Here is a 26,981-nt window from a genome sequence, read left to right as displayed (position 1 = left end):
CAGCCGGGATTTGATCTTCCACAAAGACTCAAAAAAAAAAAAAATTTTAAAAAAAAAAAAAAAAAAAAAAAAAAAAAAAAGAGATGCAGGGCGACTACTGGAAAAAAAATGGGGGTTGGGGAGAGCAAAGGGGGAGGGGCAAAAGCAGTAAAGCAAGGAAAAGCTTTAGGAACAGACACGTCGGTATTTGTGCAGTCAGTAAGGGCTAAACAAGCAAGACAAGTCATAGAAGAGACACCACTGTGGCAGAGGAAGAGCAGAAAAACCAAGCCCAGGAAGAAATGATAAGATTACTCCATAATTAAAAAGTCATATTTATAGAGTGCTATAATAATTACAGTGAGAGCCTACATATGCATGCATACACTTACATATAAATTAATTTACAACATTAACAGCAAGAAGCAGGTACAAGATCTCACAGTAGTTCAAACAACATCAGTACAGGGCCATGAAAGGAAGACGATTTATGTGTGATAATTATAGAAAATACATATGGCAATTGATTTCTAAGTCTAAACACCCCAACAAAAATCAAAATATCCAATAGTTAAAAAAATGTATCTGACCCATACTTTTACAAATTTTTCTTCCTACAGAAATGTCATTTAGACAATCAAGTATAATAAAAAAATAAAATTGATCAGTTAAGTACATACCACGGAGTACCAGGGATAGGAGTAGTAGCTACTGGCTTTGCCTTCTGGGCAGCCTTTTCCTCTTCAGTCATCTCTTCTTCTTTGGGCTCCTAAGGGAAGTCGTATTATATCAAATTAATAACACAAGATAAATAAGAAATAAACTATCATTACAAACACCTCAAGTGAAAACCAACCCAAGATCTCTTGTAAGAACTCCAAGGACAGATTCTGAGTAGGAATTTCTCAAAAGACTACATCCTTGCCCTACATTAAGAGCTGAATCACACATCAGCAGAAACAAGCAGCAACAACTGGCCCTATCTTAGACATACTAGCTATGCACTTACAACTGAAATAACTAGTAGAGAAAATTAGAAGACCTCTTCCTTTAACATCGTTTTGGTTTTGGTTTTGTTTTTTTCTGCTAACTTCTATAGTACTGAAACATGGCTATCATTGCCATCTTAGAGAATAAAAGCACCTTCCCAAAATCAGAACTCTAGTGTTACAAAAGGACCATTGCACACTGAGACCGACAGTGGAGAGGGCGGATGAAATACACTCAACTCGTAAGATGTACTTCTAACTTTACCTCAAACTAATTGTGTTGCAAGGTAAGAGTTTGGAGATTAGGTCCAACCTCTAGCCCAAGATCCTTCTTTCAATGTACCTTGACTAAATATAAGAAGGAAAGAGCTAGAGATGGCTCAGCTGTAAGAGGTGTGTGTACTGCTCTCCTTGGGTACCTGAGTTCAGTTCTCAGTTCCCATAAAAAGCAATTCCTAACTGCCTGTAACTAGAGCTCCAGTGGATCTGATACACTGTTCTAGCCTCCAGGGGTACCCACAAATACTACAAATACATGCAATGAAAACACACACACACATTTTAAAGTGAAAATATATATAAAAATTAATGAAATTTTCAAAGAAAAGGTATTAAAAACTAGAACTACCTTTAAAAATTAATGAAGCTTCCACAGCAAAAATTATTAGAACTTCAAACTTTCAGAAGTCAGATGACAACTATTTTAATAGAGGGCAAACATGTGTTCAGTTGTGTGTGAACCCTGGCAGGCGACTCAGGCCTTGGGCCTTTACCTCCTTTATCTCCTTCACAGGCTCTTCCTTAGGATCTTCCTCTTCAGTCTCCATTGGCAATGGCTCTTCAGAGGCCTCCTTAATTGGTTCTTTAATCTTCTCATCTAATTTTTCTGTTAAAAAACTAAGATGATGTCATTCAAGAGTTTTTCTGTAATTTTTAAAAGAATTTCTATGAAATAAGCAGTTGAGATATTCTATTTCTAAATGTTAACCATATATATAAACTGCCCTTCTTGGTACTGTCACTAATATTACTGGAAACCTCTTTAACTTGTGAATTCAAGAGAACATATTCTCAAGTCACCTGCACTGTGTGCAGCAACCATCCGTAAAATACTATGTTGAGAAGCAGGGACTCACAACAGAACATTATGAGTCTGCCTCACACTAGGCTCCAAAGACCTAAATTTTGTTATCAGTATAATAAACTTCCATAACAATATAATTATACAGTACCTAATAACTGAAAACTGTGTTACTATACATGAATATTTTAAAACTTATTTTTAACTTATAAAGCAGGAATTTCAAATAGCAGTGTACTTACTAGAGTTCATACTATGTCCTTAGTCACAAAACAACTCTACCTTTCTCCTTCAGTTCTTGGGGCTTCTCCCACGTGGATTCTAGTGTTCTATTATTATAATAGTACGTCTTCCCATCTGCTGTTTTATATTCAGTCCACTCCGAAACTGCTGTTGCCCCAGCTAAGGTGGCAGGTGAGGCTGCAATGGCAACCTGGGGGTGGATCATGGGCACTATAGGAGGGGCCATTCCTGGGAGTACACCTAAAAAAGCAACACAGCGTCAGAGCCAAGGATTACAACATAATATAAAACAAAACCACAAGTGAACTCGTCCTAGTAAATAGTAAACACTTGGAACAAGGATAGTACGTAACGGGGGATATAAGTATTCACTCTACTTCCCTGGACTGTTGATTCTAATGCCTAAATTCAAATGGATACAAAACTGGATCCAAGAAATACCTTAAGAACAGTCAAAAGCTTAGGTGTCCTCTATGACAATGTCTAACTACCATGATATACTAAAAACAGAAATACATGTTTTAAGTTCTAAAATTCTAAAGAAATGATAACAGTCACTGAGTGTAATTCCTAACCCAAAATTATTTTCTACTTCTAAAATACTTAGAGGGGTCAGAATAAAAATTCTTAGTTTTAAAGTAAAACTACTATTACCAACTCCAAATGATAAATATGTGGACTATCAGATTACCCTTTTCTTAAAAAGGCAGATCTATTTTTAAGGCAAGCCTCAATTTTTGTTTTTTATAATGCTAAATAAACACTGTTAATATAAGGATGGATACAAGAATCCAAACAGAAAACAAAATCCTAGAATCTAGGTTTCAGGTAGTCTTATTTTGGTAAATTTAAAATGCAAATGTATGCTATATACAAATATCACACACACATAGTCACTTGCATGCAAGCGTAATCACATCATTTTACACATGGAAATGACATTTTATATTTAACTTAAAAACATACATCAAAAATAAAATTAAATGTTATGAATATGAGAATGAAGTTGTTTACACTTATTACATAAGTTAAGATTATATAAAGTGATCTGACCTCATTTGCTTTTGTGAACCATAGAAGCTAATACTACAGGAAATTGGGAAATTAAGTGTTGGCCAAATATGACAACTGCATTTAAACTGCTCATTAAAAGTATTTTTTTAAGCTCCACTCACTAGGGCAAAAATAAATAAATAAAAGGATAAACAACAACATTCACTACCATGCCAACTTACAGACAAAACAAACTAAGATGGTTTTAAAATTACCGGTCTTGGTGGTAGCGACTGTCTTTACATACGGGCAGCTGACTATTTGCATCATTGCTACACCTGTAAAATGGATAAGCAAGCATTGGTTGGAAAGCTGCCATTGTATGTCGGCTACCACTGGGAGTCAGGGAAATAATTTACCACTACAATTTAGAATCTATTTCCAATGAGAATGACCAAGGATGGAATAAAATAGTTTTACATTTTGTGGGAAGTAGTGCCAAATCGAGTGTTGCTATTTCTAGCTATAACACCAGTTACCTACCAGCTCTCATGTTTGAAGGAACCTCAATGTTTAAATTCAACAAAAGAAACCCCCTTTGTTACACACTAATAAATTCTTGTGTGGGACTTTTTCCCACCAGACCTCAAACCCAGCTGTGGATGCTTACATGTCAGTAAAAGGCACTGCCCTCAGCACTGTCTGTCTGACTCAGCACTGTCTGACTCAGCACTGACAAGACACTTTTGCTATGCTGATGCTCATTTGAAACCACATGCTAGGGCTGAATGGAAGGTTTACAACTATGCAAAAATAGAAAGGAAAAGACAGGGCAGTGGGGTAGGGGGAATAAGAAAAAATTAAGGCATAAAATGGGTTCAAATATTCCACTGAAGTGACAGTTAAACAAAAGCATAGATGGAAAGAGCGGTAGCATTAACTAACTAGTGTCAAATATCTGTTTAGTGCCCACCACATGGGATGGCACAGCGGAGACAGGCCAAAACTTTACACTTGACCCTCCGAGGTTCTTAGACACTGTCTGTTGTCACTTAGGCTGGCTGAAGGAGTGTGTATTAAGAACAGATATTATGTACAGTTTGAGAAGGAGGAAGACCTCATTATGATTTATTAGAATGATGATAAAAGGTGAAAACAAAAGCTGGAAACTGAGGAAATTTAAAATTGAATGTGGATTTTAAAATGTTTTAAAAATAGAAATCAGAAGAATCGTAGGGAGGTAATTTTTACTGTTTTGTACCTGGAAAAAACAACTTAAGTTTGGTACTGCAAATTTTAGAAAATGTAAAATACTGAATTAAAAATAAACTTTCCCGCTGAAGGGTGGGAAAAGAAGTCTCTACTGATTTCAGAAAGTAAAATCAAAATTAAAATTCTGCGTTTTCAAATAATTTAAATGATGTTCACACACACACACGTCCAAAAGCACCAAATTTTCAAGTGCCTTCATTTCATTACCATTTCAATAAAGAGTAACACTAAACTTCCTACTAACTTTGAACCAAAACAAAATCCCTGAGTTATAAAAGCACGCTGAGTGAAGAAAGCTGTGTGTATTGTTTTATTTCCCTAATGTTGAAACAAAGCAAAAGATAAAAAAAAATTCACTTCATAAAAGAAGTTTCAGGCTGTAAGTTTCAGTTAATATAAATACTGCCATCTACAGGATCACCAAACCTATTAAGCCACCACTTTCCATAGGATAAAACTTTCTTCCAAAGTCTAGTCTCTTAAACTATCCTCCAAAAAATTCATTATGTAACTTTAAATGAATCAAATGTCTTCATATTCAGACATAACTGCCAATGATAAAAATCAGCTGAGCCAACTTAAGTATCTACATAACTACATAACTATTAGCTTGTGTTTCTTCTCAACCTAAACAGATAAAGCTAAGGGTTTCCCTGAAGATATTACAAGCATATTATGAATACTCACACAATAACCACATATCTAAAATACTAACCTTTTTTTAAAGGGGAAGTTTTTGTCCAATTTTCCTACAAATTATGCTGTCCTCAAAATATGCTCTATTAGGAAATTAGAAAATTCCACTTAGCATATTGGATTCTGATGTCAATGACAGTAAGATTCTTAAAACTGCAAGTAAGATTTCAGTTTTAGAAGCAGATCCTCTATTCCTAATCTGTTACCACCCTCAACTCCACCTTTTAGTTCATCTAATTCTTCTGCTACTTTCCTTCAGCTTAGTCATCTCCTACTTACTCATCCTTATTATAGCAGACAATGCTATTACAAATACAATTTCAAGCTACAAAATAAGTAACACAAATATATCCTTCCAATTCACCTTAACACAAAATTGACATAAAGAGGAGGGAAAGGTAGAATCTAACTGTAAATAATGACAGACAAAAACTTGGGGAGGAGAAAATAAATGTTTTTGTCTTTTTTTCCCCCACTGAAATACCTTGTAGAACTTAGTGAAAAGGTTAATGATAAAAAAATGATTATCAAATCAGAAATGCCTCAGCACCAACAAATATTACTACTACTTTCCATAAGACACCTTCCAATGAAACCTTGGTAGCTTAGACAACCCAACTGCTACTGCTGGAGAATTCTTGAGTGTGGAGTACAGCTCTGGAGTATTAACACCTGCCTACTCTGCACAAGTCCCTGAATTCAAACCCCAGAAGTGCACAGGTGCATGCGCGCGCACACACATACACACGAACACACACACACACACACACACACGCACGCACGCACACACTCACACGCGCACACACTCACTCACTCACTCACTCACTCGGGGGATCAGTTTTCTTCCAGTTAATCTACAAAATATTAGTAGTTGCCACTTTTAAAAGTGTCTTTTATTGCCAAATTTCACAAGCATCATCTTCGTTTTGTGGTCATTACCACCTATTTCATATTAGAAGGTATGAAAATGAGGGATTTGACAAACTTCCATTTTCCACAAATCTTTGCTAATAACATGTAGCCTTTGCCTTTCCTCTGCTCTAGTAAAAGCGTATAGAACACAGTGAACATCCCTTCAGAGGACAGTAATCTTTCAAAGTATTTTTATAGCATCCTCATGCCACCTCTGTCTGCTCTCTACAAACTAAGAGCTCAGCATCTTCACACTCAAAACCTACAGCTGGCCTGGACACTGCCCTTAACTATAAAGCAGACTATCATTCCAAGGCTGGAAGACTACACAAGTGAATTCTAGGGTAGGCTGGGCTACACAGCAAGACACTTAATAATAATAATAATAACTAGTTTTTAAAAAGAAAAAGGGGTTGACAAGTGTCAAACTATTCCACACTTGTTACTTTCCTACAAAAATAAGATGCAGAGGAAAGTACTCAGATTGCCTTAAATATAACTCAAGAAAAAAATCATTAGTACCAAACAACTTGATTTTTTAAATGACTAGAGATTCTAACCTTCACATATAGGGCATTTTCTCTCTAGCACTTACCTACCACTATATCAATAATGTGTAAAAGATTTTTTAATCCAATAAAAAAACACCAGTTCTTAAATTTTTGGTTCTTGCAAACTTTTACTATGTAAATGTACTCACATCACACCTCTCCTTTTACACAGAACCCTATCCAATAAACAGCAACAGCCTTAGGAAAGTGTGAAAGTTAGAGACAGACAGAAGCCAGGGTCGTCTTCTTCATCCTTACCCCAAGCTAGCCTTGTAAAACTTATCTACGGTAACTATTTTCAACTACAACACATAAGGAATGAATCATGGATCAAGGATTAAATACACTCATTTGACAACAACAAATGCAATCAAATTAGGATGCCCATCAATACCATTATGTATTCCCTAATGGAAAACTTCTCCACCAATCTTTTAACTCATTCTCTCCTCTTCGTAATTTCCTGTACAATAATATACACAAATCTGCCCTAAGAAACTTTTAAATAATGTAGATTATACTCTACCTCATAAATGTTGTAAAGAAACCTTCTGATTTCTGTCTTATATCAATCTGTTCACACTTAAGCGACTCACATTCTTCCTAGTACAATATGATTAATAAGAGTTTGGTACCTGGATCTGGAGGGTAGATCAAATCCCTAACACTGTCACTAAACTGCGTGACACTAGACAAAAAATAATTAAACCTGTCTGCAAATCTACCTAAGATGGTTGCAAAACTTAAGACTGAATGCATATGATGTGTTAGAACGATATATAGTGTTTAACCTGTGCTCACTGTTATAGCTTGTAATTTATTAACTTCATAGTCAATATTTTTATATATATATATATAAAAAAATCACATTCAGAACATATTTACAAACAAAGAGAATTTAGTTGAGGTTATTATCCAAAATAAGTGTATTTTTAAATGTGACTAATTATAAGACATGTAAACAACAACAAAAAAGGACATTTACCAAAACTTAAGAAAAAATATCGCAGTTAGCCATGAATCTTTCAAAACCATCTCAAACAGGTGAGATTCAAGGCAATTTCAAATGCAACAGACACATGAGAACAAACTGACAATGAGAAACAGCTAGAACATCAAGTGTGATCTGAGTTTACCTGGAAGTGGGATTGGCATGCCAGGCAGGGGCACACGGAACGGAGGCACCATTACTGGTGGGAAAGCAGGTATTGCTGCTGCCGGCTGGGGTACCGAGTGAGGAACAGCAGGAGGTAACGTCTGTGGGTGCGGCTGGGGTACGGTTTGCACAGGTGTGGCTGTAGGAGCAGGAGCTGAAACACTAACTGTAGGCGTGGCAACTGAAACAGCAGAACTTGGGGTCTGGTCTTGTGTTGTGGGTGCTGATGAAAAAGAAAACAACATGCATCACTCCTCATGACCCTTCTCACTGTACTCTGCCGTCACTCACCCACTCACTCACTCAACCACCCACCCACTCACTCATTCACTCACTCACTATATTTAAGGGCCCATCATCTCATGAACTGTAAGAAATGTGTTACAAAATACATCTTCAAGAAGCTTAAAAATAGCCACATGAAATTTAAACAAAAACAAAACAACAGTAGGGCATAAAATAGAACCAAGACCTAGTCTGTTCAGATATAGGGAGGATACAGAAATTCTTACGTTGAAATATTAAACCTCAACGAGTCAAGATTTCAAAGAGGAACCCAAAGAGAAAATAAGCAAATATTGAAAGAAGCCCGAGTAAAGCAAGGGGTGGAGGAGCAGTATTCACAATCAGAAGTTCACACTCAGCTCCTAAGACATGAGGCACACATCAACAAGCCTGGAGGAAGGGTTAGCAAGGCTCTACTCTGCTGGGCAGGGAGAGGGCAGCGCTGAAGCAGAGAAACTACACGGGGTAGGAAACTACATGTCAGTGCATATCCCAGTGTACTCTCACATTATTGGCAAGATTTCGTAAATGTGAATGAAGGTGCATGAGTCAACTGGGTAAGTACATAGGAAGGAGAGAGATCCATTACAGTATTGGAACTGTCTAAGCAAGAAAGAACAGAGTGAGAAAGGATATGCACACAGCTAATGTCTGGATAGGAAAGAATGGAACAGAAACACCTCAATTATTTCAAATCTTAAAAAAACATTACAAGTGCTTCTTATAGTGTGAACAGGTAAATGTAAAATTCAGCGTAATTTGGATTCTGCTAATACATTTTTAATTATCAAAAATAAAACACTTCATCTGTAGAAGTCTTATTTAAAGTAGATAGAAATGATCAAAAAATAAAATCTATACTTCACATTTTAAAGGTTCACATTTAATAAAACATGCAATTTATTTATAATTCACCTATTTCCAAATAAAATCCACTCTAATTCACTAGCTTTTCAGAGACCTTTTTTTAAAAGAAAGTATCAAACTGTACCTATATCAGACTAAAGAGTAAAGCTGGCATATTACTAACAGTAGTCTCAATCTCTAAGCAACTTTAATTTTTAATAAAAGCACAGGGTTGAATACAAACCGTCCAACTGTACTGTCCACCTGCAAACAAAACTCTGTCTGCTCCCATCTTCTAGCTTCTAAATGAAAACCTCACTTATGCTGGGAGGATGTGATTTCATACTTGTTAATGAGGACTCACCTTGGCTAAATAGACAGCAGGGCCAAACAAGTATCTTCAGGGGCCCAGGAGTGAATTGTTGGTCTAGCATAAACCTAGCCTTAGGGTACAGTATCATATTAATATAATTTGTAACAGTGTGAAAAAGACAAAGTACAAGCAACATTTGCCCAGTCCCATACATACACCATTCAGCAACTGTAGACCACTAAACTGGCTATAGATATACTTGTTCTTCCTGATTTCCCTGGGAAGCTGACTTCATGATCAGTTTCCATAAACTTGCAAAACAAAACAAACAAAAAACAAAAAAGCTATGCTCAACTTCAAGTAAAATAAGTGGTCTGAATGTTTATTCCCATATAGCCACATATCTATATTGTAGTTCACAGAACTAAATCTTAAAATATTGTGTTCAGATTACTACAACTATGGTCCAAAGGACCAATGCCAGGAAAACGAGTTTATAGGAATATATAATTTTGGGTGGAAGATTACAACCAAGGAGATGCAAACAGTATTCACTCAACTCATTCCTACATCCCACAACAGAGTATTCTAACCTTGCTTAAGGGTAACGACTCTAAGGAAAAGGATAAAGGCAAGGAAGAGTCACGGGAGAACCTGAGAGTGATGCCAAGGTAAGCTCCTACTAGTTCCATGTGCTCAAATTACTGCTAGAGTGCTATACCATAATCCACGCTACTTAACCCAGTGTAGAATTCTAAAAAAGACCAGTGACTATTTTCAAGTGGAAAAATAAGTAAAACTAGAACCACAGTACCAGAATATTCAGGCATATTGTATAAAAAAATGGTACTGAAAGCAATGAAGAGAGCATGATTTTATTATGCTTAAAGGTCCTTTAGACAGCAGGAAAGAGAGGGGCACTGACTGATGACAGTTTTATATACAGAAATGGAGCACACATAGGGCAAATGAAATAGCTACATAGCCATGCATGTCCCTTAAAGAAGTACCTCCCTTCCCAAGCCATCAAAGAGAGACCTTAACAAGAGCCTGCACACAGTGCTGTATTGCTGCCTTTAAGGCCGTGCTCCCACCATCAGCACCACATACTCCATCAATCACTGGTAGGTTTCTGCCTTGACACTCAGCATGAAAAACTATAAGATGAAGATCACAATCCAGTTAGGCAGCACAATTTTCCTTCCATTTATACCTTACTCTTGCAAAACATCTAGTACTAAATAATATCTGTCTCCAGCTGGATTCAGAGTGCTTGCCTAAAATGCATAAGGCCCTGGGTTCATCGCCAGTCCTGGGGACAGGAGGGAGATTCACACATCTCTCTGTGTACACTCATTACACACACCTTACTTCTTCAGCTGGTTCTTCTGTCAATAAGATAAATTCAAATTTGAATCCATTGATTATATCCCTTCAGTATATATTTCTTACACTACTGATCCCCAAATTTCTGAAGCTACCAATCATTAAAGTATAAGGAAATGCAGACAGTGCAATGCATTAACAACCATCACTTCAAGATCAGTCAAAGTTGACAGAGTTCATACCACTGTCTTAAAGAGTTTGCTGTGATGGGACCACATGACCAAGGCAACTCTAAAAATGCAAACACTTAATTGGGGCTGGCTTATACTTCCAGAGGTTCAGTCCATCATCAAAGCAAGAAGCATGGAAGCATTCAGGCCTACATGGTGCTGGAGGAGTTGAGAGTTCTACATCTTGATCTGAAGGCAGCAGGAAGGGACTTTCTTTCACAGGCAGCCAGGAAAAAACTGATTCCACACAGGGTCTAACTTGAACTTATATATGAGACCTCAAAGCCCACCTCTCCACAGTGACACACTTCCTCCAACAAGGCCACACACACTCCAAAACAAGGCCACACTTCCTAGTTGTGTCATTCCTTATTGGCCATTCAAACACATGAGTCTATGGGCCATACCTATTCTAACCACCATATTCCACTTCCTGGCCCCCATAGGCTTATAGTCATAACATAATGCAGAATACATTTAGTCCAACTTCAAAAGTCCCCATAGACTATCACAGTCATCTCTTAACTGTAATACCCTATAAAATCAAAAGGCTGATAAAATCATACTTCCTATATCATGATATAGGATATACATCTCCATGTCTGATATACAACTCTTTTCAGCTTTGTTGACTACAACACAATTCTTTCCCTTGAGCTGAATGAAGCCACTCCCTGTTTGCAAATTTCCTCAGCAGGTATCCCTCAGCTCTGGCAGCTGTGGATCTTAAGGTTGCCAACTTCACAGCTTTTTGATTCAATGTCTGGGACCTATGCATGATCTTCTAGGCTCCTCCAAAGAGCTTGGGTCACTTCAGCTCTATCTTCTATGGCACACTCCAGGCTCTGGCTGACTCCACTCCACTGCTATTGCTGTTCTTGGTCATCCCATGGTACTGGCATCTCTGATATGCTGGAGTCTTCTGCAACTAGGCTTCACCAATTGCCTCTCACAGGCTCTCTTCATGGTGCCAAGCTTTAACTTCTTTGTCTGACCCTCTTCAGTCCTGGGGCCTTCAATTGCCACTGAGGCTGCACCTTCACCAATGCCTTTCCTGGTCTCTCACAGTGCTAAGCCTCAGGGATTGTTCATAACCCCTTCATATTTTAAAAACCAGTACCAACTGGGTGATTCTTACACATTACCAAGTCTGGCAGTCAGCACAAAGTCTCTCTCTGGAACATTGCTTTCCCAGATTTCTCCTCAGTGATGCTGGTCTTTTCTTAATCACCGTTAACTTCTTAGCTCCAGCTAACCAGAATCAACTGTCCCAGTAACCCTTCTATTCTTGCCTATTGAGCCAGAGCCAGCCAGTTCTGCTTGCCAGGGCAAGCCCCTTGCTCTATTACATCTTCACCAGCTTTCTATTTTCAATGATTTCTTTCACTGCCTAAGCTTGGCTGTCCTGGAACTTGCTCTGGAGACTTAACTTTGAACTCAGAGATCTGGCTGCCTGTCTCCTACGCGCTGGAATTAAAGGCATGTACCACCATGCCTGGACCTAAGCTTTTCTTTAATTCCTTTCACAAGATCTTTCTAAGTATGGCCACTATGGTATGCCCTCCATTTCTGAATAGTAATTCATTCCAGACATAGCAGAGTTGACAACCGAGAATAGCCATCACAATCCATCCTTTGTCAGTCTGACACACAGTCATATCTCCTTATATCCAAATGAAAACAATAACGAAGTCATAATAACACATAACATGATTTAACTATCCCTCATACAACTGCAAACTCAAACAAAAAGCTTAGCTGGGTGGGATCTTGCCCCAAGGTCACCACGTCATTAATTCCACTTAACGTCTTTGAACACAGGATTTAGTTCCTTTCTACTAACTGGTGCTCCTCTAACCTTTGGACCAGATTTTTTATATTTTTCCTTTCTCAGTTTGCTAATATCTGAACAAAAGGTTCTTCAATGCAATTAATATAAATCTCTTTATCTTTGCCTCAGGCAGACTCTTCAAATGAGGGCAAAATGCAGCCACATTCTTTACCAGATAGAACAAGAACCATCTCTAGGCAACATACTAAAATCATTCTCCTCTGAAACCTCTGGAGCCAGGCCTCAAAATTCCAATTCACCCTCAGTACAACTGTCTTCCATGTTCCCACGGGTATGACCCATTTAGCCCAAAGTCCCCACATCCACCTTTCTCCAAACAATCAGTCAGGCCTATCACATCAATACCCCAGTCCCTGGTACTAACTTCTGTCTCAGTTAGGGTATCATTGCTGAGAAGAGACAACAAGATCAAGGCAGCTTGTATAAAGGAAAACTTTTAACTGGGGCTGGCTTACAGGTCCACAGGTTCAGTCCATTATCATCATAACAATAAGCATGGCAGCATGCAGGCAGACACGGTGCTGGAGGACCTCAGAGTTCTACCCTCTTGATCCAAAGGCAGCAGAAGTGGGGACTGTCTTCCATAGGTAGCCAGGAGGATTTAACCTGAGCTTATATGTATGGGACCTTAAAGCCCACCTCCACAGTGACACTTCCTCCATCAAGGCCACACCTTATCTAACAAGGCCATACCTCCTAGTAGTGCCACTCTCTATGAACCAAGCATTCAAACACATGAATCTATAGGAGCCATCCCTATTCTAACCACCAATTTACAGAATAGTTGTTTAAAAAACAAAAAACTTACTTCTCCTCAGCCCTTACATCTGGTATTTATACTCTCACTTCTATTTTTTTAAAGTTCTCAGTCTTGGGACTGTGACTAGATGCTTGAAAATTCTTTCCTTTCTTAGTGTTTCTAAGCCAATACAAACAGTATTTATGTATAACGTATTCTGGGGCCCACTTTCTCTAAAAGAGGTTTACAGAAAAACTTTTAACAAAGTCTTCGGACTTCAGTATCACCCAGAGGTAGAATCTGAAGAACATAGCAGAACACCTGCCTGATTTTTAAAGCTATCCATCTCCTGGGCTTGTTCTTACTCAGTCTACTGAGCAACTCTCCTGCCTCAGAACTCCCCTAACAATCCCATAAACTACATCACTTCTCATTCTGTTCAACCCTCAATTAGAAAGCTCTATAAAATAGGACCCGGCACACACCTGTAATCCCCACAGCATTTGTCACTAGCGTTGGTCAATTAAAATAACTGTACTTCTACAGCTTAACTTTACAAACTATACTTGGGAAAATAATTTACTCATACAATGTCTCTTTTTCTCTAACTCAGAAATTTCTATATCAAAACATATTTTAAGTAACATCAAGGGTAATGCCAGAAATATCAGAGCCATTTTAGAATACTGTATTTATTTGGTTTTCACACCCCCTAAATACAAACACACACTAGGCCAGTACTTACTTGATACTGTCTGTGCAACTGAAGTAGCAGTTGTCGTGGTAGCTGTGGTGGAGGATGGGGTAGATGTCGGTGTTGACGTGGACACTGCAGGTGCTGGGCTACTGGTGGTAGGGGTGGGAGCGCCTACTGCTTGTGCTTGGACTTGTGCCTGGGCCTGAGCCTGGGCCTGGGCTTGAGCCTGGGCTTGTGCTTGCGCTTGGGCTTGGGCTTGAGCCTGGGCCTGGGCCTGAGCCTGAGCCTGGGCTTGAGCCTGAGCCTGGGCCTGGGCCTGGGCCTGAGCCTGGGCTTGTGCCTGAGCCTGGGCCTGGGCCTGGGCTTGGGCCTGAGCCTGGGCCTGGGCCTGAACCTGTGCTTGGGCTGCAAGCATAGGCGTCAGTTCTGATTGCTGAATAACCTTAACTCCATCTGGCTTGGTCCATGCAGATTCACGAGTCCGAGCATTATAGTAATAAACCTGCAGAGGAAGTCAAAAGTGATAATCACAAAATCTATTATTAAAAATGTTAGTATACTTTGTCCTAAAATGTTTTAAAGAAGCCTTAGAAAAGGTTTTAAAAATTCATAAATTTTCATAAAAATTCATAATCTATCAACAGAAGAGAAAAATCAATGTCATATTTTGTGCAGGAAGTTAACAAAGAAGGCCTGACACTACCTTTATGAGAGGATCTGGCTGGCAAAATTGGCCTCTGGCTACCATGTAAGAACTATTCCTGAGAAGATTACCACCTCTTCCAAGTGAGAATGCATACTATGCCTAAACCATGTAGACAAACAATGCCCCTCATGTTCATAGTCTGTTTTCTTTCTGGAATTATGGAATTTTAGAATATGCTGAACAGGACTATCTGACCAATCTCTAATGATAATCCCACCAAAACCATCTAGGTTCCTGTGAGTTTATTGGTAGAGAACACTTCCCGTGTATGGTTATCATCTGAAGAAATTCACCAGGCAGTTTCACTCCTTCCGAGGCCTTTAGGAAGCCACAGTCTCGGCTCCTTCGTATCTGACCTTGTGCACCTTCTCCTCTGTGTTCTGTATCCTTTCGCTGTCATCTCAGCTACAAGCTCAACTACCTGTTGATCCCTGCTAATGTTCCCAAGCCTAGAGGTGGTCTTGAGAATTTGTGGCATCATTTAAAATACAGCCCCCATGTGACTGCAACAGAGTCAGACCCTTGCCACTGCTTGAGCCAAATGATCCACAATGTCAAGCCACCAAAGCTTCACTACTTTGCCACCATAAAAACAACGAGTATGTTCTATAATTTACCTTCCCGTCTGGAGTTTTATTTTCTACCCATATCTCCTCAGTGGGAGGCAGTGCTGGAGCACCAGGAGCAGTCCCCGGAGGCATTCCTGGTGGGAACATCATACCCGGAGGAGGAGGCATAGCTCCCATGGGTGGAGGCATGAAAGGTGGTCTCTGTGAAGTCAAAAAAACAATTATTGCCAATCATACAATCATACTCTACACAAAAGTAAATAACTATAAAAGCAAACAGTTACATGTTCAAATAGATTCAACTACTGCATAAGAAAATGATTACTCTGTGATAAAATGATTAATAACCAGAATGTCAAAATACTGACAGGAGCTAATTTTAGGTTATACAATCATGGATAAACTTTATGTTCTTCATATTTCATTGCACTTTTCATGCACTAGACTACTTTAAAAGAAAATCGATGCTTTTATTTTTGTAGTGATCAGGATCAAACCCAGGGCCTTATACACGCTAGGCAAATATCCTATTCCTGACCTACATCCCAACCCCTTATGTTTTAATACTAAGTTTATCAACGATTTACAACTCATCACTAAGTACTAATAATAAACAATATTCTACAAAAACCACACAGCAAGATCCCCTCACTGTTTTTTACTTCAAGCAAAACTATAGTTTAAAAGATATTTCCCATTCTATTTTTCATGCAGTGATAACAACACTCATCATTCTAAGTGTCAGTGAATTTCACCAATACAGAAAACAATTGTCCACTTCTTCAGGCTTCATTTGTTCTGCTCTGGTCTTAGTACTGGAGACTGAACTCAGCCCTTGCACAAGTCTCTCAGTGGAAAGCTCAGAAATCAACCAAACATAGGACACCACTCTTGTGAGTCAACAGAACCTGAAAACTCCTCCACTGTCACTTGTCAGTAACTACTAACAAGATCCCATGCCAAGCTGTGTATGGTGCCCGCAAAGCTGCAGCTGCGGCTGCCTATGTCTGGTAATGTTAAGCCTAAGGAGAGACTCTTCAAGAATACGAAGAGCCACGTGTGGGGGTGCACTCCTTTAACCCCAGCACTCAGGAGGCAGAGGCAGGTGGATCTTTGTGAGTTTGAGGCCAGCCTGGTTTACAGAGCGAGTTCCAGGACAGCCAGGGTTACACAGAGAAACACTGTCTTGAAAAAAAAGAAAAGAATATACTTCAGAAGTAATGAATATTGGGACTGTCATTTTGGACAAAGATTAAAGAGATGTTTTCTATAATTTGCATGTAATATAAAAATTCAATTACCCAAAAGCACCTTAAATTAGACAAGATAGCTGAATCCCACTTTCCTCTAAGTTCTCGCTGCACCGCCCTACTGCCTGCTTTGTTGAACTTGTTTCTGTTACTTTTGCAGGCTCCTGTCATTCCAGCACTAACACAAACTCCATTTATAAAAGATCTACCATAAATGTATATAAAGTAAACTTCTAGTCACTAGATAAAAAACTGGTTCTTTCCCATCTTCAAGTAAATATAATGCCACATCCCTCACAGACAAGCTTCCACTTAAAATACAAGTTTAGCCAAGAATAGTGGTGCATGTCAGCCATCGCAGCACCCAGAGGCTAAAGCAGAACTACTTACTGCACGTTCAAGGCCACTCTGGAATACATGGTGGATTCAAGTCCAGCCTATGCTAAACAGCAATTCCCCATCAAATTAAAGGTAAAGGAAGGAAGGAAAGATGAAAGAAAAAAAGAAAGAAAGAAAGAAAGAAAGAAAGAAAGAAAGAAAGAAAGAAAGAAAGAAAGAAAGACTTCTCTGTACATCCCAAGTTTTTGCATAGAAAAATATAATAAATCTTTTTCTAATAGTAAAATATTTGGAGGAAGAAGTAAGTATTATCCAAATCTCTTTTCATTCTCCAAATTCTACCCTAGACATCATTTCTAGAAAGAATTACTGAAGAATATATATTATATATTTGCACCTACTAGATACTTTCTAACAATATAAACCATGAAAGATAAATATCCTCCACTCAGTATATTAAAATTTGAAAGTCTTTTTCCCAAACAGAAGACAGTTTCAAAAGATAATTCACAAATTATTAAAGATAAATACAAACTAGTATATTAAAGCCAAGTTTTTTGAGTAGTTTTCTGTCACCACTTAAGTTTCTGATCTGATTCCCATATTAGTAACTTAAGGAGCAACAGAAATATATGCAGATATCTCCTTAGTAAATTCAAAGAATTAAAGGTTGAATGTCTGATAAAGTATCTCACACCTACAATCTCAGATTTAAGAGCTAAGGCAGGAGGATCACAGTAAAGTCAAGTTCAGACAGAAATACAGACTGAGAACTTGTCTCAAAAAATTAAAAAACAGGAACTGAGTCAGTGGTTAAGAATGTTTGCTTGAGCCAGATGTGATGGTGCACGTCTTTAATCCCAGCACTCTGGAGGATTTCTGAGTTCGAGGCCAGCCTGGTCTACAAAGTGAGTTCCATGACAGCCAGGGCTATACAGAGAAACCCTGTCTCGAAAAACCAAAAACCAAAAAAAAAAAAAAAAAAATGTTTGTTCTTCTTCTAGGGAACCCAAGTTTGGTTCCCAGTATCCATGCCCAGTGTTCACTACTGCTTGTTAACTCCAGCTTCAGAGGGGATCTAATGCCCTCTTCTGGCCTGCGCGCACACACACAATATATATGTGCATGTGTGTGTGTATACATATACACAATATATATGTGTGTATGTATACACACACACAACTTTAAAACATAAAACATTTAAAAACTGAAATAGATCTTTAGAGGCTAGAAAGAAGGGGATTTCCAGCACCCACACTGTGGCTTTCAACCATCTTTAACTCCAGACTTTAACTCCAGATCAAGGTATTGGGTGCTCTCTTCTGGCCTCAATGGGTATCTGGCACACCTGCTGTACAATTACATACATGGAGGCAAAATTCATACACATAAAATAAAAACAGTAAAGAAAAATCTTTAAACACAAATAAACAGAATCAGGATTTTAAGGCAAAAACCTATGCATAAAATTGATACTAATACTAACCAAGAAATGGCAACCTCTATAAATCTTTACCTGTAGGTGTGGTGGGCCCATAGGTGGAGGTATTCCTCCTGGAGGAGGCATTGGTGGCATATTAGGATCAAAAGGAGGCCGTCCAAAGGGGGGCCTGGGTGGTGGAGGAGGGCCTCTCATCATGCCGAAAGGAGGAGGTGGTCTCATGAGAGGTGGCGGGCCTCGCATCACGGCATTTGGTGGGGGAGCTGGGCCTCGGAACCTCAAGGCCTGCTGTTGAGCCATCCTGTGTGAAAGAACAGTGAATAGAGTCTCAACTTACACAAGCTGTGGTTACAAGGTCACATGGAGGGCTGTATTTTAAATGATGTCACAAATTCTCAAGACCATCTCTAGGCTTGGGAAAATATTGAATTATAGAAATTCCCAAAGGGGTCAAATGCAAACAAGAGTTGGAAAGCATTATTTTGTAACCACTTGGTAAAAATGAGGTGAGAACGGAGATGAGGGAGAATATTTAGATAATTTTAAAATACCTTCCTGCAATAGTACCTATAGTCACAAGACAGAATGAAAAAAAAAAAAAACCCACTAATCAGAAAGTGAAGCAATACCAGATTATTATAATTAATGTTGTCTATGTAAGGATAGATGATTAAGTATGACTGAGAGGGATACTCCACACAGTTCAACCAAGACTATACAGCCTCTAATAATAAATATAGGATGTGCCTGAACACTCAGAAGGCTCGACAGATAAAGGCACTTACCACCAAGCCTGGTGACCGAAGCTTTGATCCCCAGAACCCAGTCACCCGTTACTCTCTAACCATCCTATTTGTGTGGTGGTTTATACATATACATATACATATACATGTACATACACACAAACACACTTTTAAAAACTGAATGTTCTGGAGGGGTGTTATTCAGACGCACCACCCGGTCTAGTTTCTCCAACAGAGGCAGTCCTATATAAAAGGTAGCAGGACCTACTGTGCAGGGAAGAATCAACTGTTGGCTTTGATACCAAGGCTACTTCTGTAGTCACAGAAAACAGACACAAATGTATTTAGGGGGAAATGCTCCAACTTTTGGTTTGTTTGTTTTGAGACAAGGTTTCTTTGTGTAGCCTTGGCTGCCCTGGAACTAGCTCTGTAAACCAGGCTGGCCTCAAACTCAAGAGAGGTCAGCCCGACTCTGCCTCTCCTGCGAGGATTAAAGGTGTATGCCACCACTGTCAAGCTCTCTCCAAGTATCTTAACCATAAGCAGTTCAGAATTTAAAAGAGCATTCATCATACAAATAAAGCAAGTCTCCCATTTTATACAGTTTTAAAGTCTGAAATGTCTTTTGTTTGTTTGTTTTTATTTTTTTAACAGGGAGTCTCTACATAGCTCTGGCTGTCTTAGAACTCACTATGTATATAGTCTAGAATGGCCTCAAACTCACAGATACCTCCTTGCCCCCACCTCCTCTCCACTCCCTGAGCACTGGAATCAAAAGCATGAACAGCTTTTTTAGAAGACGAAAGAGGGCTCATTAAATTGCTCAGTGGTAAAGATGCTTGCTGCCCCGACTAATGACCAGTTTGATCCCTGGGATCCACACGACAGAACTCCTTAAAGTTGTCCTGACTTTCACACATGCACTGTGGCACACACACAAAAAATATTATGTAAAAATAACTTCTGATTAGAAGAGAAGATATAGTCTAGGCATTTCAAATATCATATGTCTGAAGGAGAAAGCCTTCCTTCACTGCTCTGGCCAAACGTCTTACTGTCTTCCCTCCATGGCATCTGAACAAAAAACTGTCATAGAGCATTATTTACCTTTGCCCTAAGTGATTAAAAGTGCTGAGTATGTATGTGCCAGGGGGAATATGATGCTCCTTTCACACACTGCGACTTAGTCACAGTTCTATGAGGTTATGAGGTGAACACGAGTGTCAATCCCATTTCACAGGTAAGGAACTAGGGTACACAGAAGGAACTGCTCTGTCCAAACACTCAGAGCTAGTTCAGTGGTAAAGCAAGAATTAAAATTCCAGTGTCCTGTAAGCCCCTTCAGAGAAAACTTCTGTTCACTCATTAATCTCCAGTATATTGTAAGGTCTAGGGCCCATGAAATACTCCTAAAAGGTGCTAGACAGGTGGCTCAGGGGTTAAGCGCAGTGGCTGCTCTTACTTTAAGAGTTCTTTGGGGTTTTGGTGGTGGTGGTGGTGTTTTTGGTTTTTCGAGACAGGGTTTCTCTGTGTAGCCCAGGCTGGCCTCGACCTCAGAAGTTACTTAGAGTTTTTAAAGAGTTCACTTTCCAGCACTCCTGTGGCAGCTCACCACTGTCTGTAACACCAGTTCTACAAGATCTGACACCGTCAGACACACAAGCAGGCAAAACATCAACACAAAATAAAAATAAGTAAACACTCATGGCCAGGCATAGTGATACACTTGGGAGACAAAGGCAGGCAGATCTCTGTGAGTTCTAGGCCAGCCTAGTCTACATAATGAGTTCCAAGATAGCCAGAGCTACATAGAGACCATGCCTTGAAAACCAAAACAAAAAAAATTTATATAAACCACTACATACTTTGGTGATACTGCCTGCAACAAACCTACCGCACAAGGACAAGACACAGAACCTTTAATAATTACTTCTATTATAGCTAGGCATAATGATTAATGGCAATCCTAGGAATTCAAAGAGAAGTAGGCTGGGCATAGTGGTACACACTTTAATCCCAGTACTTGGGAGGCAGAGGCAGGAGGATCTTTGTGAGTTTGAGACCAGCCCTGTCAACGTAACGGCCAAACTACATAGTGACACCAAGTAGTGGTGGCACATGCCTTTAATCCTAGCACTCAGGAGACAGAGGTAGGAGGATCTCAGTTCAAGGCCAGCCTGGTCTACAAGCAAGTTCCAGGACAGCCAGGGCTACAAAAAAACTGAAAGAGCTATATATATAGCAAGACCCTGTTTGGAGGAGGGGTATGACAGGATGATGACAGAGGCAGGAGGACCATAAGTTTGAGGTCACTCTAGGCAACCCAAGATCCTCAGCTCTAAAATAAATAAATAAATAAATAAGAAAACATGCTTATTAAACTTCAACTTGCCAAAGCCAATTAGAGCACCTACCTAGCTCTTCTGGGAAGCTAAAGTCTGTACACTACACACACAAACCACATTTCCATATTCAAAAATCTAGATTAACAATAATATTCTTATACCTATCTGAAAATAATCATCAGCAACTGGAGGGACGGTTCAACCACTAAAGTATTTACACCTGAGTCTGTTCCCAAAATGCTTACAAATGTCAAGCATGGTGGTGTGCGTAGTGCTTTGAAGGGAAAGAAGATTCCCAGCACTTGCTGGCACCAATCTAGTCTAACCCGTGAGTTTGAGGCCAATGTGAGACCCTATCGCAAAGGAGGCAGGCTGTCTTCTGGCCTCCACATTATGACAACAGGCAGGCACAGACCCACAGATGCACTTTTTCTCTGTCTCTTCCGCAGGCACACACAAACACACAAAATAATTAGTACTACAAGCTTTCCTCGTCACTCTGAGTCCTGTGCAACTTTCCTACAGTTTCCAACTCTGCTTACAATTACCCTTTATGCTCTGAAATATTTCACATCACAGCTCAATTCTGCTACCATCAAAAGAATTCCAAATTAACTAACTAAAGTGCCTGTCAGGAGAACAAGAGACCAAAACACTACTACACCAAGGATATTTAACCAACAAGCCTATGCTGGTCCGAGTAGGAGTCAAAAGCAACCACCCGCTGTTAGTGGGAAGATGTGTCTTCTGCCAGCCAGTATTACTTAAGGAATATTAGTTTGGGGGATGGGCAAATAGGGCAGGTATAGGGCAGAAGTAACATCCTGGAATACCTTCTAAGCAAGCTTAACCAGAAAAGAACATTGTTTCAGGCTTAGTTTAAAAGCACCTTGGCCTAGCTGTGCTGCACATCTTTAAGGCCAGCACTCAGGAGGCAGAAGCAGGTGGATCTTTGAATTCCAGGCTGCCTGGTCTACAGAGCAAGTTCCAGAACAGCCAAGGCTACATTCACAGAGAAACCCTGTCTTGATAAGAAGGCAGGCAGGCAGGCAGGCAGGCAGGCAGGCAGGCAGGCAGGCAGGCCTTAATATTAGATATCCTTTTGGTCAGTCTTCTTCTTCAAAAAAAATCTATATTAAATTTCTTTAAAATTTCATACTTCCTGCTTCCAACTCAAAATTTGGCCAGCATTTGGCCTCTAGAACCATTAAGCCATACCAGCTCTGTTCTTTATCAGGCTAGTTATATAATTTCCAAGTCTAAATTTCCTACCATGTAAATGAATGAAGATTTCAAATAAAAGCTATCTCAGAGTTCTGTTCAATGAGATAATCCCTGTCAATTTAAGGTAATAGCCAGTACACAGTAAATCATGCCATCATTTTCAACTATTCCTAATGCTTCATAGTGCTTTATCTATATAAGGCACTTAAGTTAATTTTCCAGATTTCTTTTTAAAATCTGCCATTAATATCCTGCTGCCATAGCCTAACTATCTTCTGATTTCAATTATATGTAGAACAAGTCCTGAGGTTATACGCTGCTTCCAACATTTCCTCACCAAAACCTGCAGTGAGGACTAAACAAACAGATAAAGCAGCTAGAACAGCAACTGACAGAAACACTTTGTAAAGTTGTTATTACCCAACTATTATCAGGCTTCATTTTACCCGGATGTTGTGGACATTTGCAGCTTCCAGTATGCCTGATCATCAAATACATCAACTTCGTATGTTGTAGCCTGTGCTCCTGGTTCCCTCTGCTTGGCATGTTCTTCCCACATCTTTATATGACTGCCTACTGTTCATTATTCAGACTCAGCCCAAATGTCATCTCAACCTGTTCCTCTGGCACCTGTCTCACAGGTCCTCTGGGCCATCACCCACTCTGAGTGTTTAAGCACTACAAATGCTATAAAGCACTCCATCACTTGCCTTTACCCAGTTCCTTTTAGTATAGTGGTCAGGAACAATATTGTTTATTAATGATCATGAACCCTGGACACTTCCTAGTTACACAGGCATTTTCTATACACAGTTCTTACACCAACCCAAAATAAGTTTAATGCCATTGTTTTGCAAAGGAAAAACAACTTATTGAGGCAGCTAATGTCTAGTAATGCCAGAGTATCATCATTCCTGTTCTCCGCAGTAAGGAAATGCAGGTCTGAAGTACCCTGTCATAGTGTCAGCAGTAAACAGAGACCTAGGAAGTAACTTCCAAAGGTACTTCCCTGGCCTCAGCAAGAGGAGATGAGTGACACTGCATCTCTGAATCTCAAAGCGCTTGCAGGGGATTTGAGATCCTATGTCCTACACTTCCAACACTTCTGAGGAAAAGAAGTCTATTTGCATGAAGAGAACTTGCCTTTCTTTTTTTCCCCCCAAAAGAAAGACCAGGAAATACCAATATATTTTTCTAGGAGTAATCTATCCAGATAAGCAAACTCCTTAGAGAAAAATCCTTTAGTTGAATGGGCAAAAAACTAAAGATGCTACCTACATACACACAGGAGGCAAATCATCATGGAAGCCTAGGATTTAGTCCAAACCCAACCAACAATCTCCACAGTGCTTCACGCCTGCAGGATGATTTCCTCATTTGATGGGGTCAGTATAGTTTCAAATTTGGACCAACCTCAATTAAACTGAAAAGTCTTTAGGAACAAAGGACTTCTCCCTTTATAACCAGTACCTACCCAGTAACTGTCACCGGATGCATAATGAGCAGTAAGACAATAGAATGTCCATTTCTCAATATTGGTTTCTTTACCACACATCTACTAAACATCTCATCTCTCAGATTCTATGATAGACCTCATTATGAAACACCTATGGGATGCAAATGCAAACCAAAGCTCAGTTTCTGATATCAAAACAGCCACATAAATAGCCCATTTATTATCAACTCTACAATGTGCTCAGCAAAGCCGAGACAGTCAGTCACATGTAACCAATGGCCTGAAATTTACCACCCTCCTGCCTCAGCTTCCTGAAAGTGTGCCACCATACACAGCTCCATAAGCAACTCCTAAGACCAGAAGCTAAGGGACAAAATACTTGCAGCAGGCCATCTAACTAAAGCCTCACTGGAATCAGTTTTGCAGATAATGTCTATAGAGTCTAGACTATCAGGAATAAGTCTACAAGGCTACTTACGCTAAGGTTGAAGACACTCCAAAGCTCTCTAGGACCCTGAGACTAGCTAAAGTAACCTCTTGAGATCAAAATTAACTTTCTATCGCGAATACTGGGAGACCCGGAAAATGTACTCCAGTCATTTACTACACATGTCTGGATATGAAAAGATTCAAGATTAATCTCGGAAATACGACAAAACCTTGCTCCTGCCAAAGAAGGGATTTCTGTGTGTGACTTTCTGAACCTGAAAGCCATTATTTTCTTCTAAGCAAGAGTACTCTCCATTTCCTTAGAAAATTCTCCTCCGAACTCTAGAAAACACGAGTCCTTAAAAATCAACACTGCTGTCTTCCTCTTAAACTCTGGAAGGGGCACAATTCAGAATAGGAACTGAGTATTTGAAATGGCATTCTTCCCTTTCAGGGAAATTGCACCTACATAAAATAAGTGACCTCTTTTTCTCCTCAAAGGGGGGGGAAATCGAACAAAGAGAGGGCACTTCCCGACCACTGTGATCAAACTTTAATCACGAACGGCAAAGGCACTGAGTGAGGAGGTTAAGGAAAGAAAGGTCACTGCCTCTGTGGGGCTGGGGCGTGGGTAGAACGGGACGAGGTCGCAGGCTGGGGACCCGGACAGATCGAGCCGCTTCCTGGATTCCCAACTCCAACCTTTGCTCGATCTACGGCCTCGACCCCTCCGACAAGTCCCCTCGACTCCTGGGGTGGGCGAGCGAATGGCCTGGCACCGCCTCTGGCCTGTGAAAAGCGCCTACAACTCCTCCAGAGCCGGGCGGCGAGGATCCGGGGAGGGGAGCCGTAGAGAAGCGGGGCTCCGTGGCCCCGCGAACGGTCAGGGCTGCGAATCTTGACAAAAGAAAACGGATCGGAAACGGGGGCCGGGGGGAAGCAGCGGGGCCGGGGGGAAGGTGGCGCGGGAGGCCGGGCGGCGCGAGGCCGCGGAGGGCGTGGAGGAGGCCGTGGCGGGTCGCGCAACGGAGCGGCCAGCGGGGCCCCGCCATGGCAGGCGGGCCGCGGCCTGAGGCTGAAGCGCGCCGCCCGGGGCTGCGGGCCCCGCAAAGGACCGGGATGCGCCCCACCACGCGCAGGAGGCCGCAGCCCAGCCCCAGCCCGGCTCTCATTCAAGCCGCCTTCCCTTCCCCCTTTCGCCAGCCCCACGCGGTCCGGCCCCGGCCCACCGCCGACTCCCGTTCCCTCCGTCCCCTCGGGTTTCCGAAGCCAGCCCCAGACCCTGGGGCGCCAACACGCTTCGATGTGAAGGAAGGTGGCACCCTTTACCTCAACTCCCCCGGGTTGAACCGCTCGCCTTCCCCTCCGTCCCCGCCACGCTCCGCCATTACAGACAGCCGAGTTCATCCACCCGCCGACCCGGCGTTCCCAATTGGTCGGAGGAATCGTCAATCCCACGCACATAAGGTGGGACTAGCGGAGATCTATATGTTGATTGGTGAAGCTCGCCATCAATCTTGACGTTGGGTTGGCATATGCTTTTGCTATTGGACAAAGGGCCCGCCGACTTTGAAAGCGGTATTGAGACTGTCAGTTGATTGGCCGCTTGGAGGCTTTATGGGAAATGGGACTTTGGCAAGGAGGAATAAGTGGCGCCCTCTTGCGGAAAGAAAAGCTAGGTCCTCCCAAGTTCCGCCCAGCCTAACGTAGCCACGTGTCCGCGCGCCTTCCAGGAGCCAGATGTGGAGCCATATTAGCCACTAATAGCGCAAGCCGAGACCTTGTGCATTAGGTGAACCAATCGAAATCGAAGTGGGTCACGCCTAAACCAATTACCCGGTAGCTAGGGAAAGCGGTATTTCTCATCCTTGCAATTAACAAGAGGTTAAATCACCATGCTGTATATGCTTGTTCTTAAATAATTACAAGCATACCTTCCAGCTCACCTAATCAACTGCAGGCTAAGTGTTATATAATTTACTGCATTAAAATAAGTAAATTGGAGAAGGGAAGCCTCTACAATTTACAGCTTTTCTCCTTCGGTTTGCATTTCTCCTTCAATTTAAAAATCAAGCTGTCTAAATCAACTCACCCTGATACCAGAAGTAATTATAAATATAGTAGGTCAGCCCCAGGGATTTCAGTGGCATAGTAAAAATGACCACTGTCATTACTGAACTCAAAATAATGATAAATTTTACTCAGACTTTATATATATATATATATATATATATATATATATATATACACACACACATATGTATATACACATACATATGCAATGCAGTATTCTAAACACTGGCTATTATTGAGATACAC

General features: G+C 40.5%; 1 protein-coding gene across 3 annotated transcripts in view; it reads right to left on the bottom strand.

Moving 5' to 3' along the window:
* Tcerg1 (transcription elongation regulator 1) overlaps nt 1-26,616 on the bottom strand; it is a 61,605-nt gene extending 34,989 nt beyond the window's left edge. For 2 of the 3 annotated variants that reach the window (XR_002376977.2, XM_021150562.1), the window contains exons 1-9: nt 25,992-26,616; nt 18,541-18,766; nt 15,484-15,636; nt 14,209-14,662; nt 7,853-8,095; nt 3,561-3,623; nt 2,332-2,532; nt 1,742-1,854; nt 660-748 (exon numbers count right to left, since the gene is read on the bottom strand). Coding sequence is in view for 2 of the 3 variants with exons in the window: in XM_021150562.1 (XP_021006221.1) it covers nt 660-748; nt 1,742-1,854; nt 2,332-2,532; nt 3,561-3,623; nt 7,853-8,095; nt 14,209-14,662; nt 15,484-15,636; nt 18,541-18,766; nt 25,992-26,050 (1,601 nt within the window). In the remaining variant the exon portion in view is untranslated. The remainder of the gene's footprint in view (nt 1-659; nt 749-1,741; nt 1,855-2,331; nt 2,533-3,560; nt 3,624-7,852; nt 8,096-14,208; nt 14,663-15,483; nt 15,637-18,540; nt 18,767-25,991) is intronic. The other variant, XM_021150563.1, reaches the window with a different exon arrangement.
* Between the last annotated feature and the right edge of the window lie 365 nt (nt 26,617-26,981).

The sequence above is a fragment of the Mus caroli genome, chromosome 18 (assembly GCF_900094665.2).
Source record: "Mus caroli chromosome 18, CAROLI_EIJ_v1.1, whole genome shotgun sequence".
NCBI lineage: Eukaryota > Metazoa > Chordata > Mammalia > Rodentia > Muridae > Mus > Mus caroli.
The sequence above is the reverse complement of the archived record's forward strand: the minus strand, read 5'-3'. Positions and strand labels throughout refer to the sequence as shown.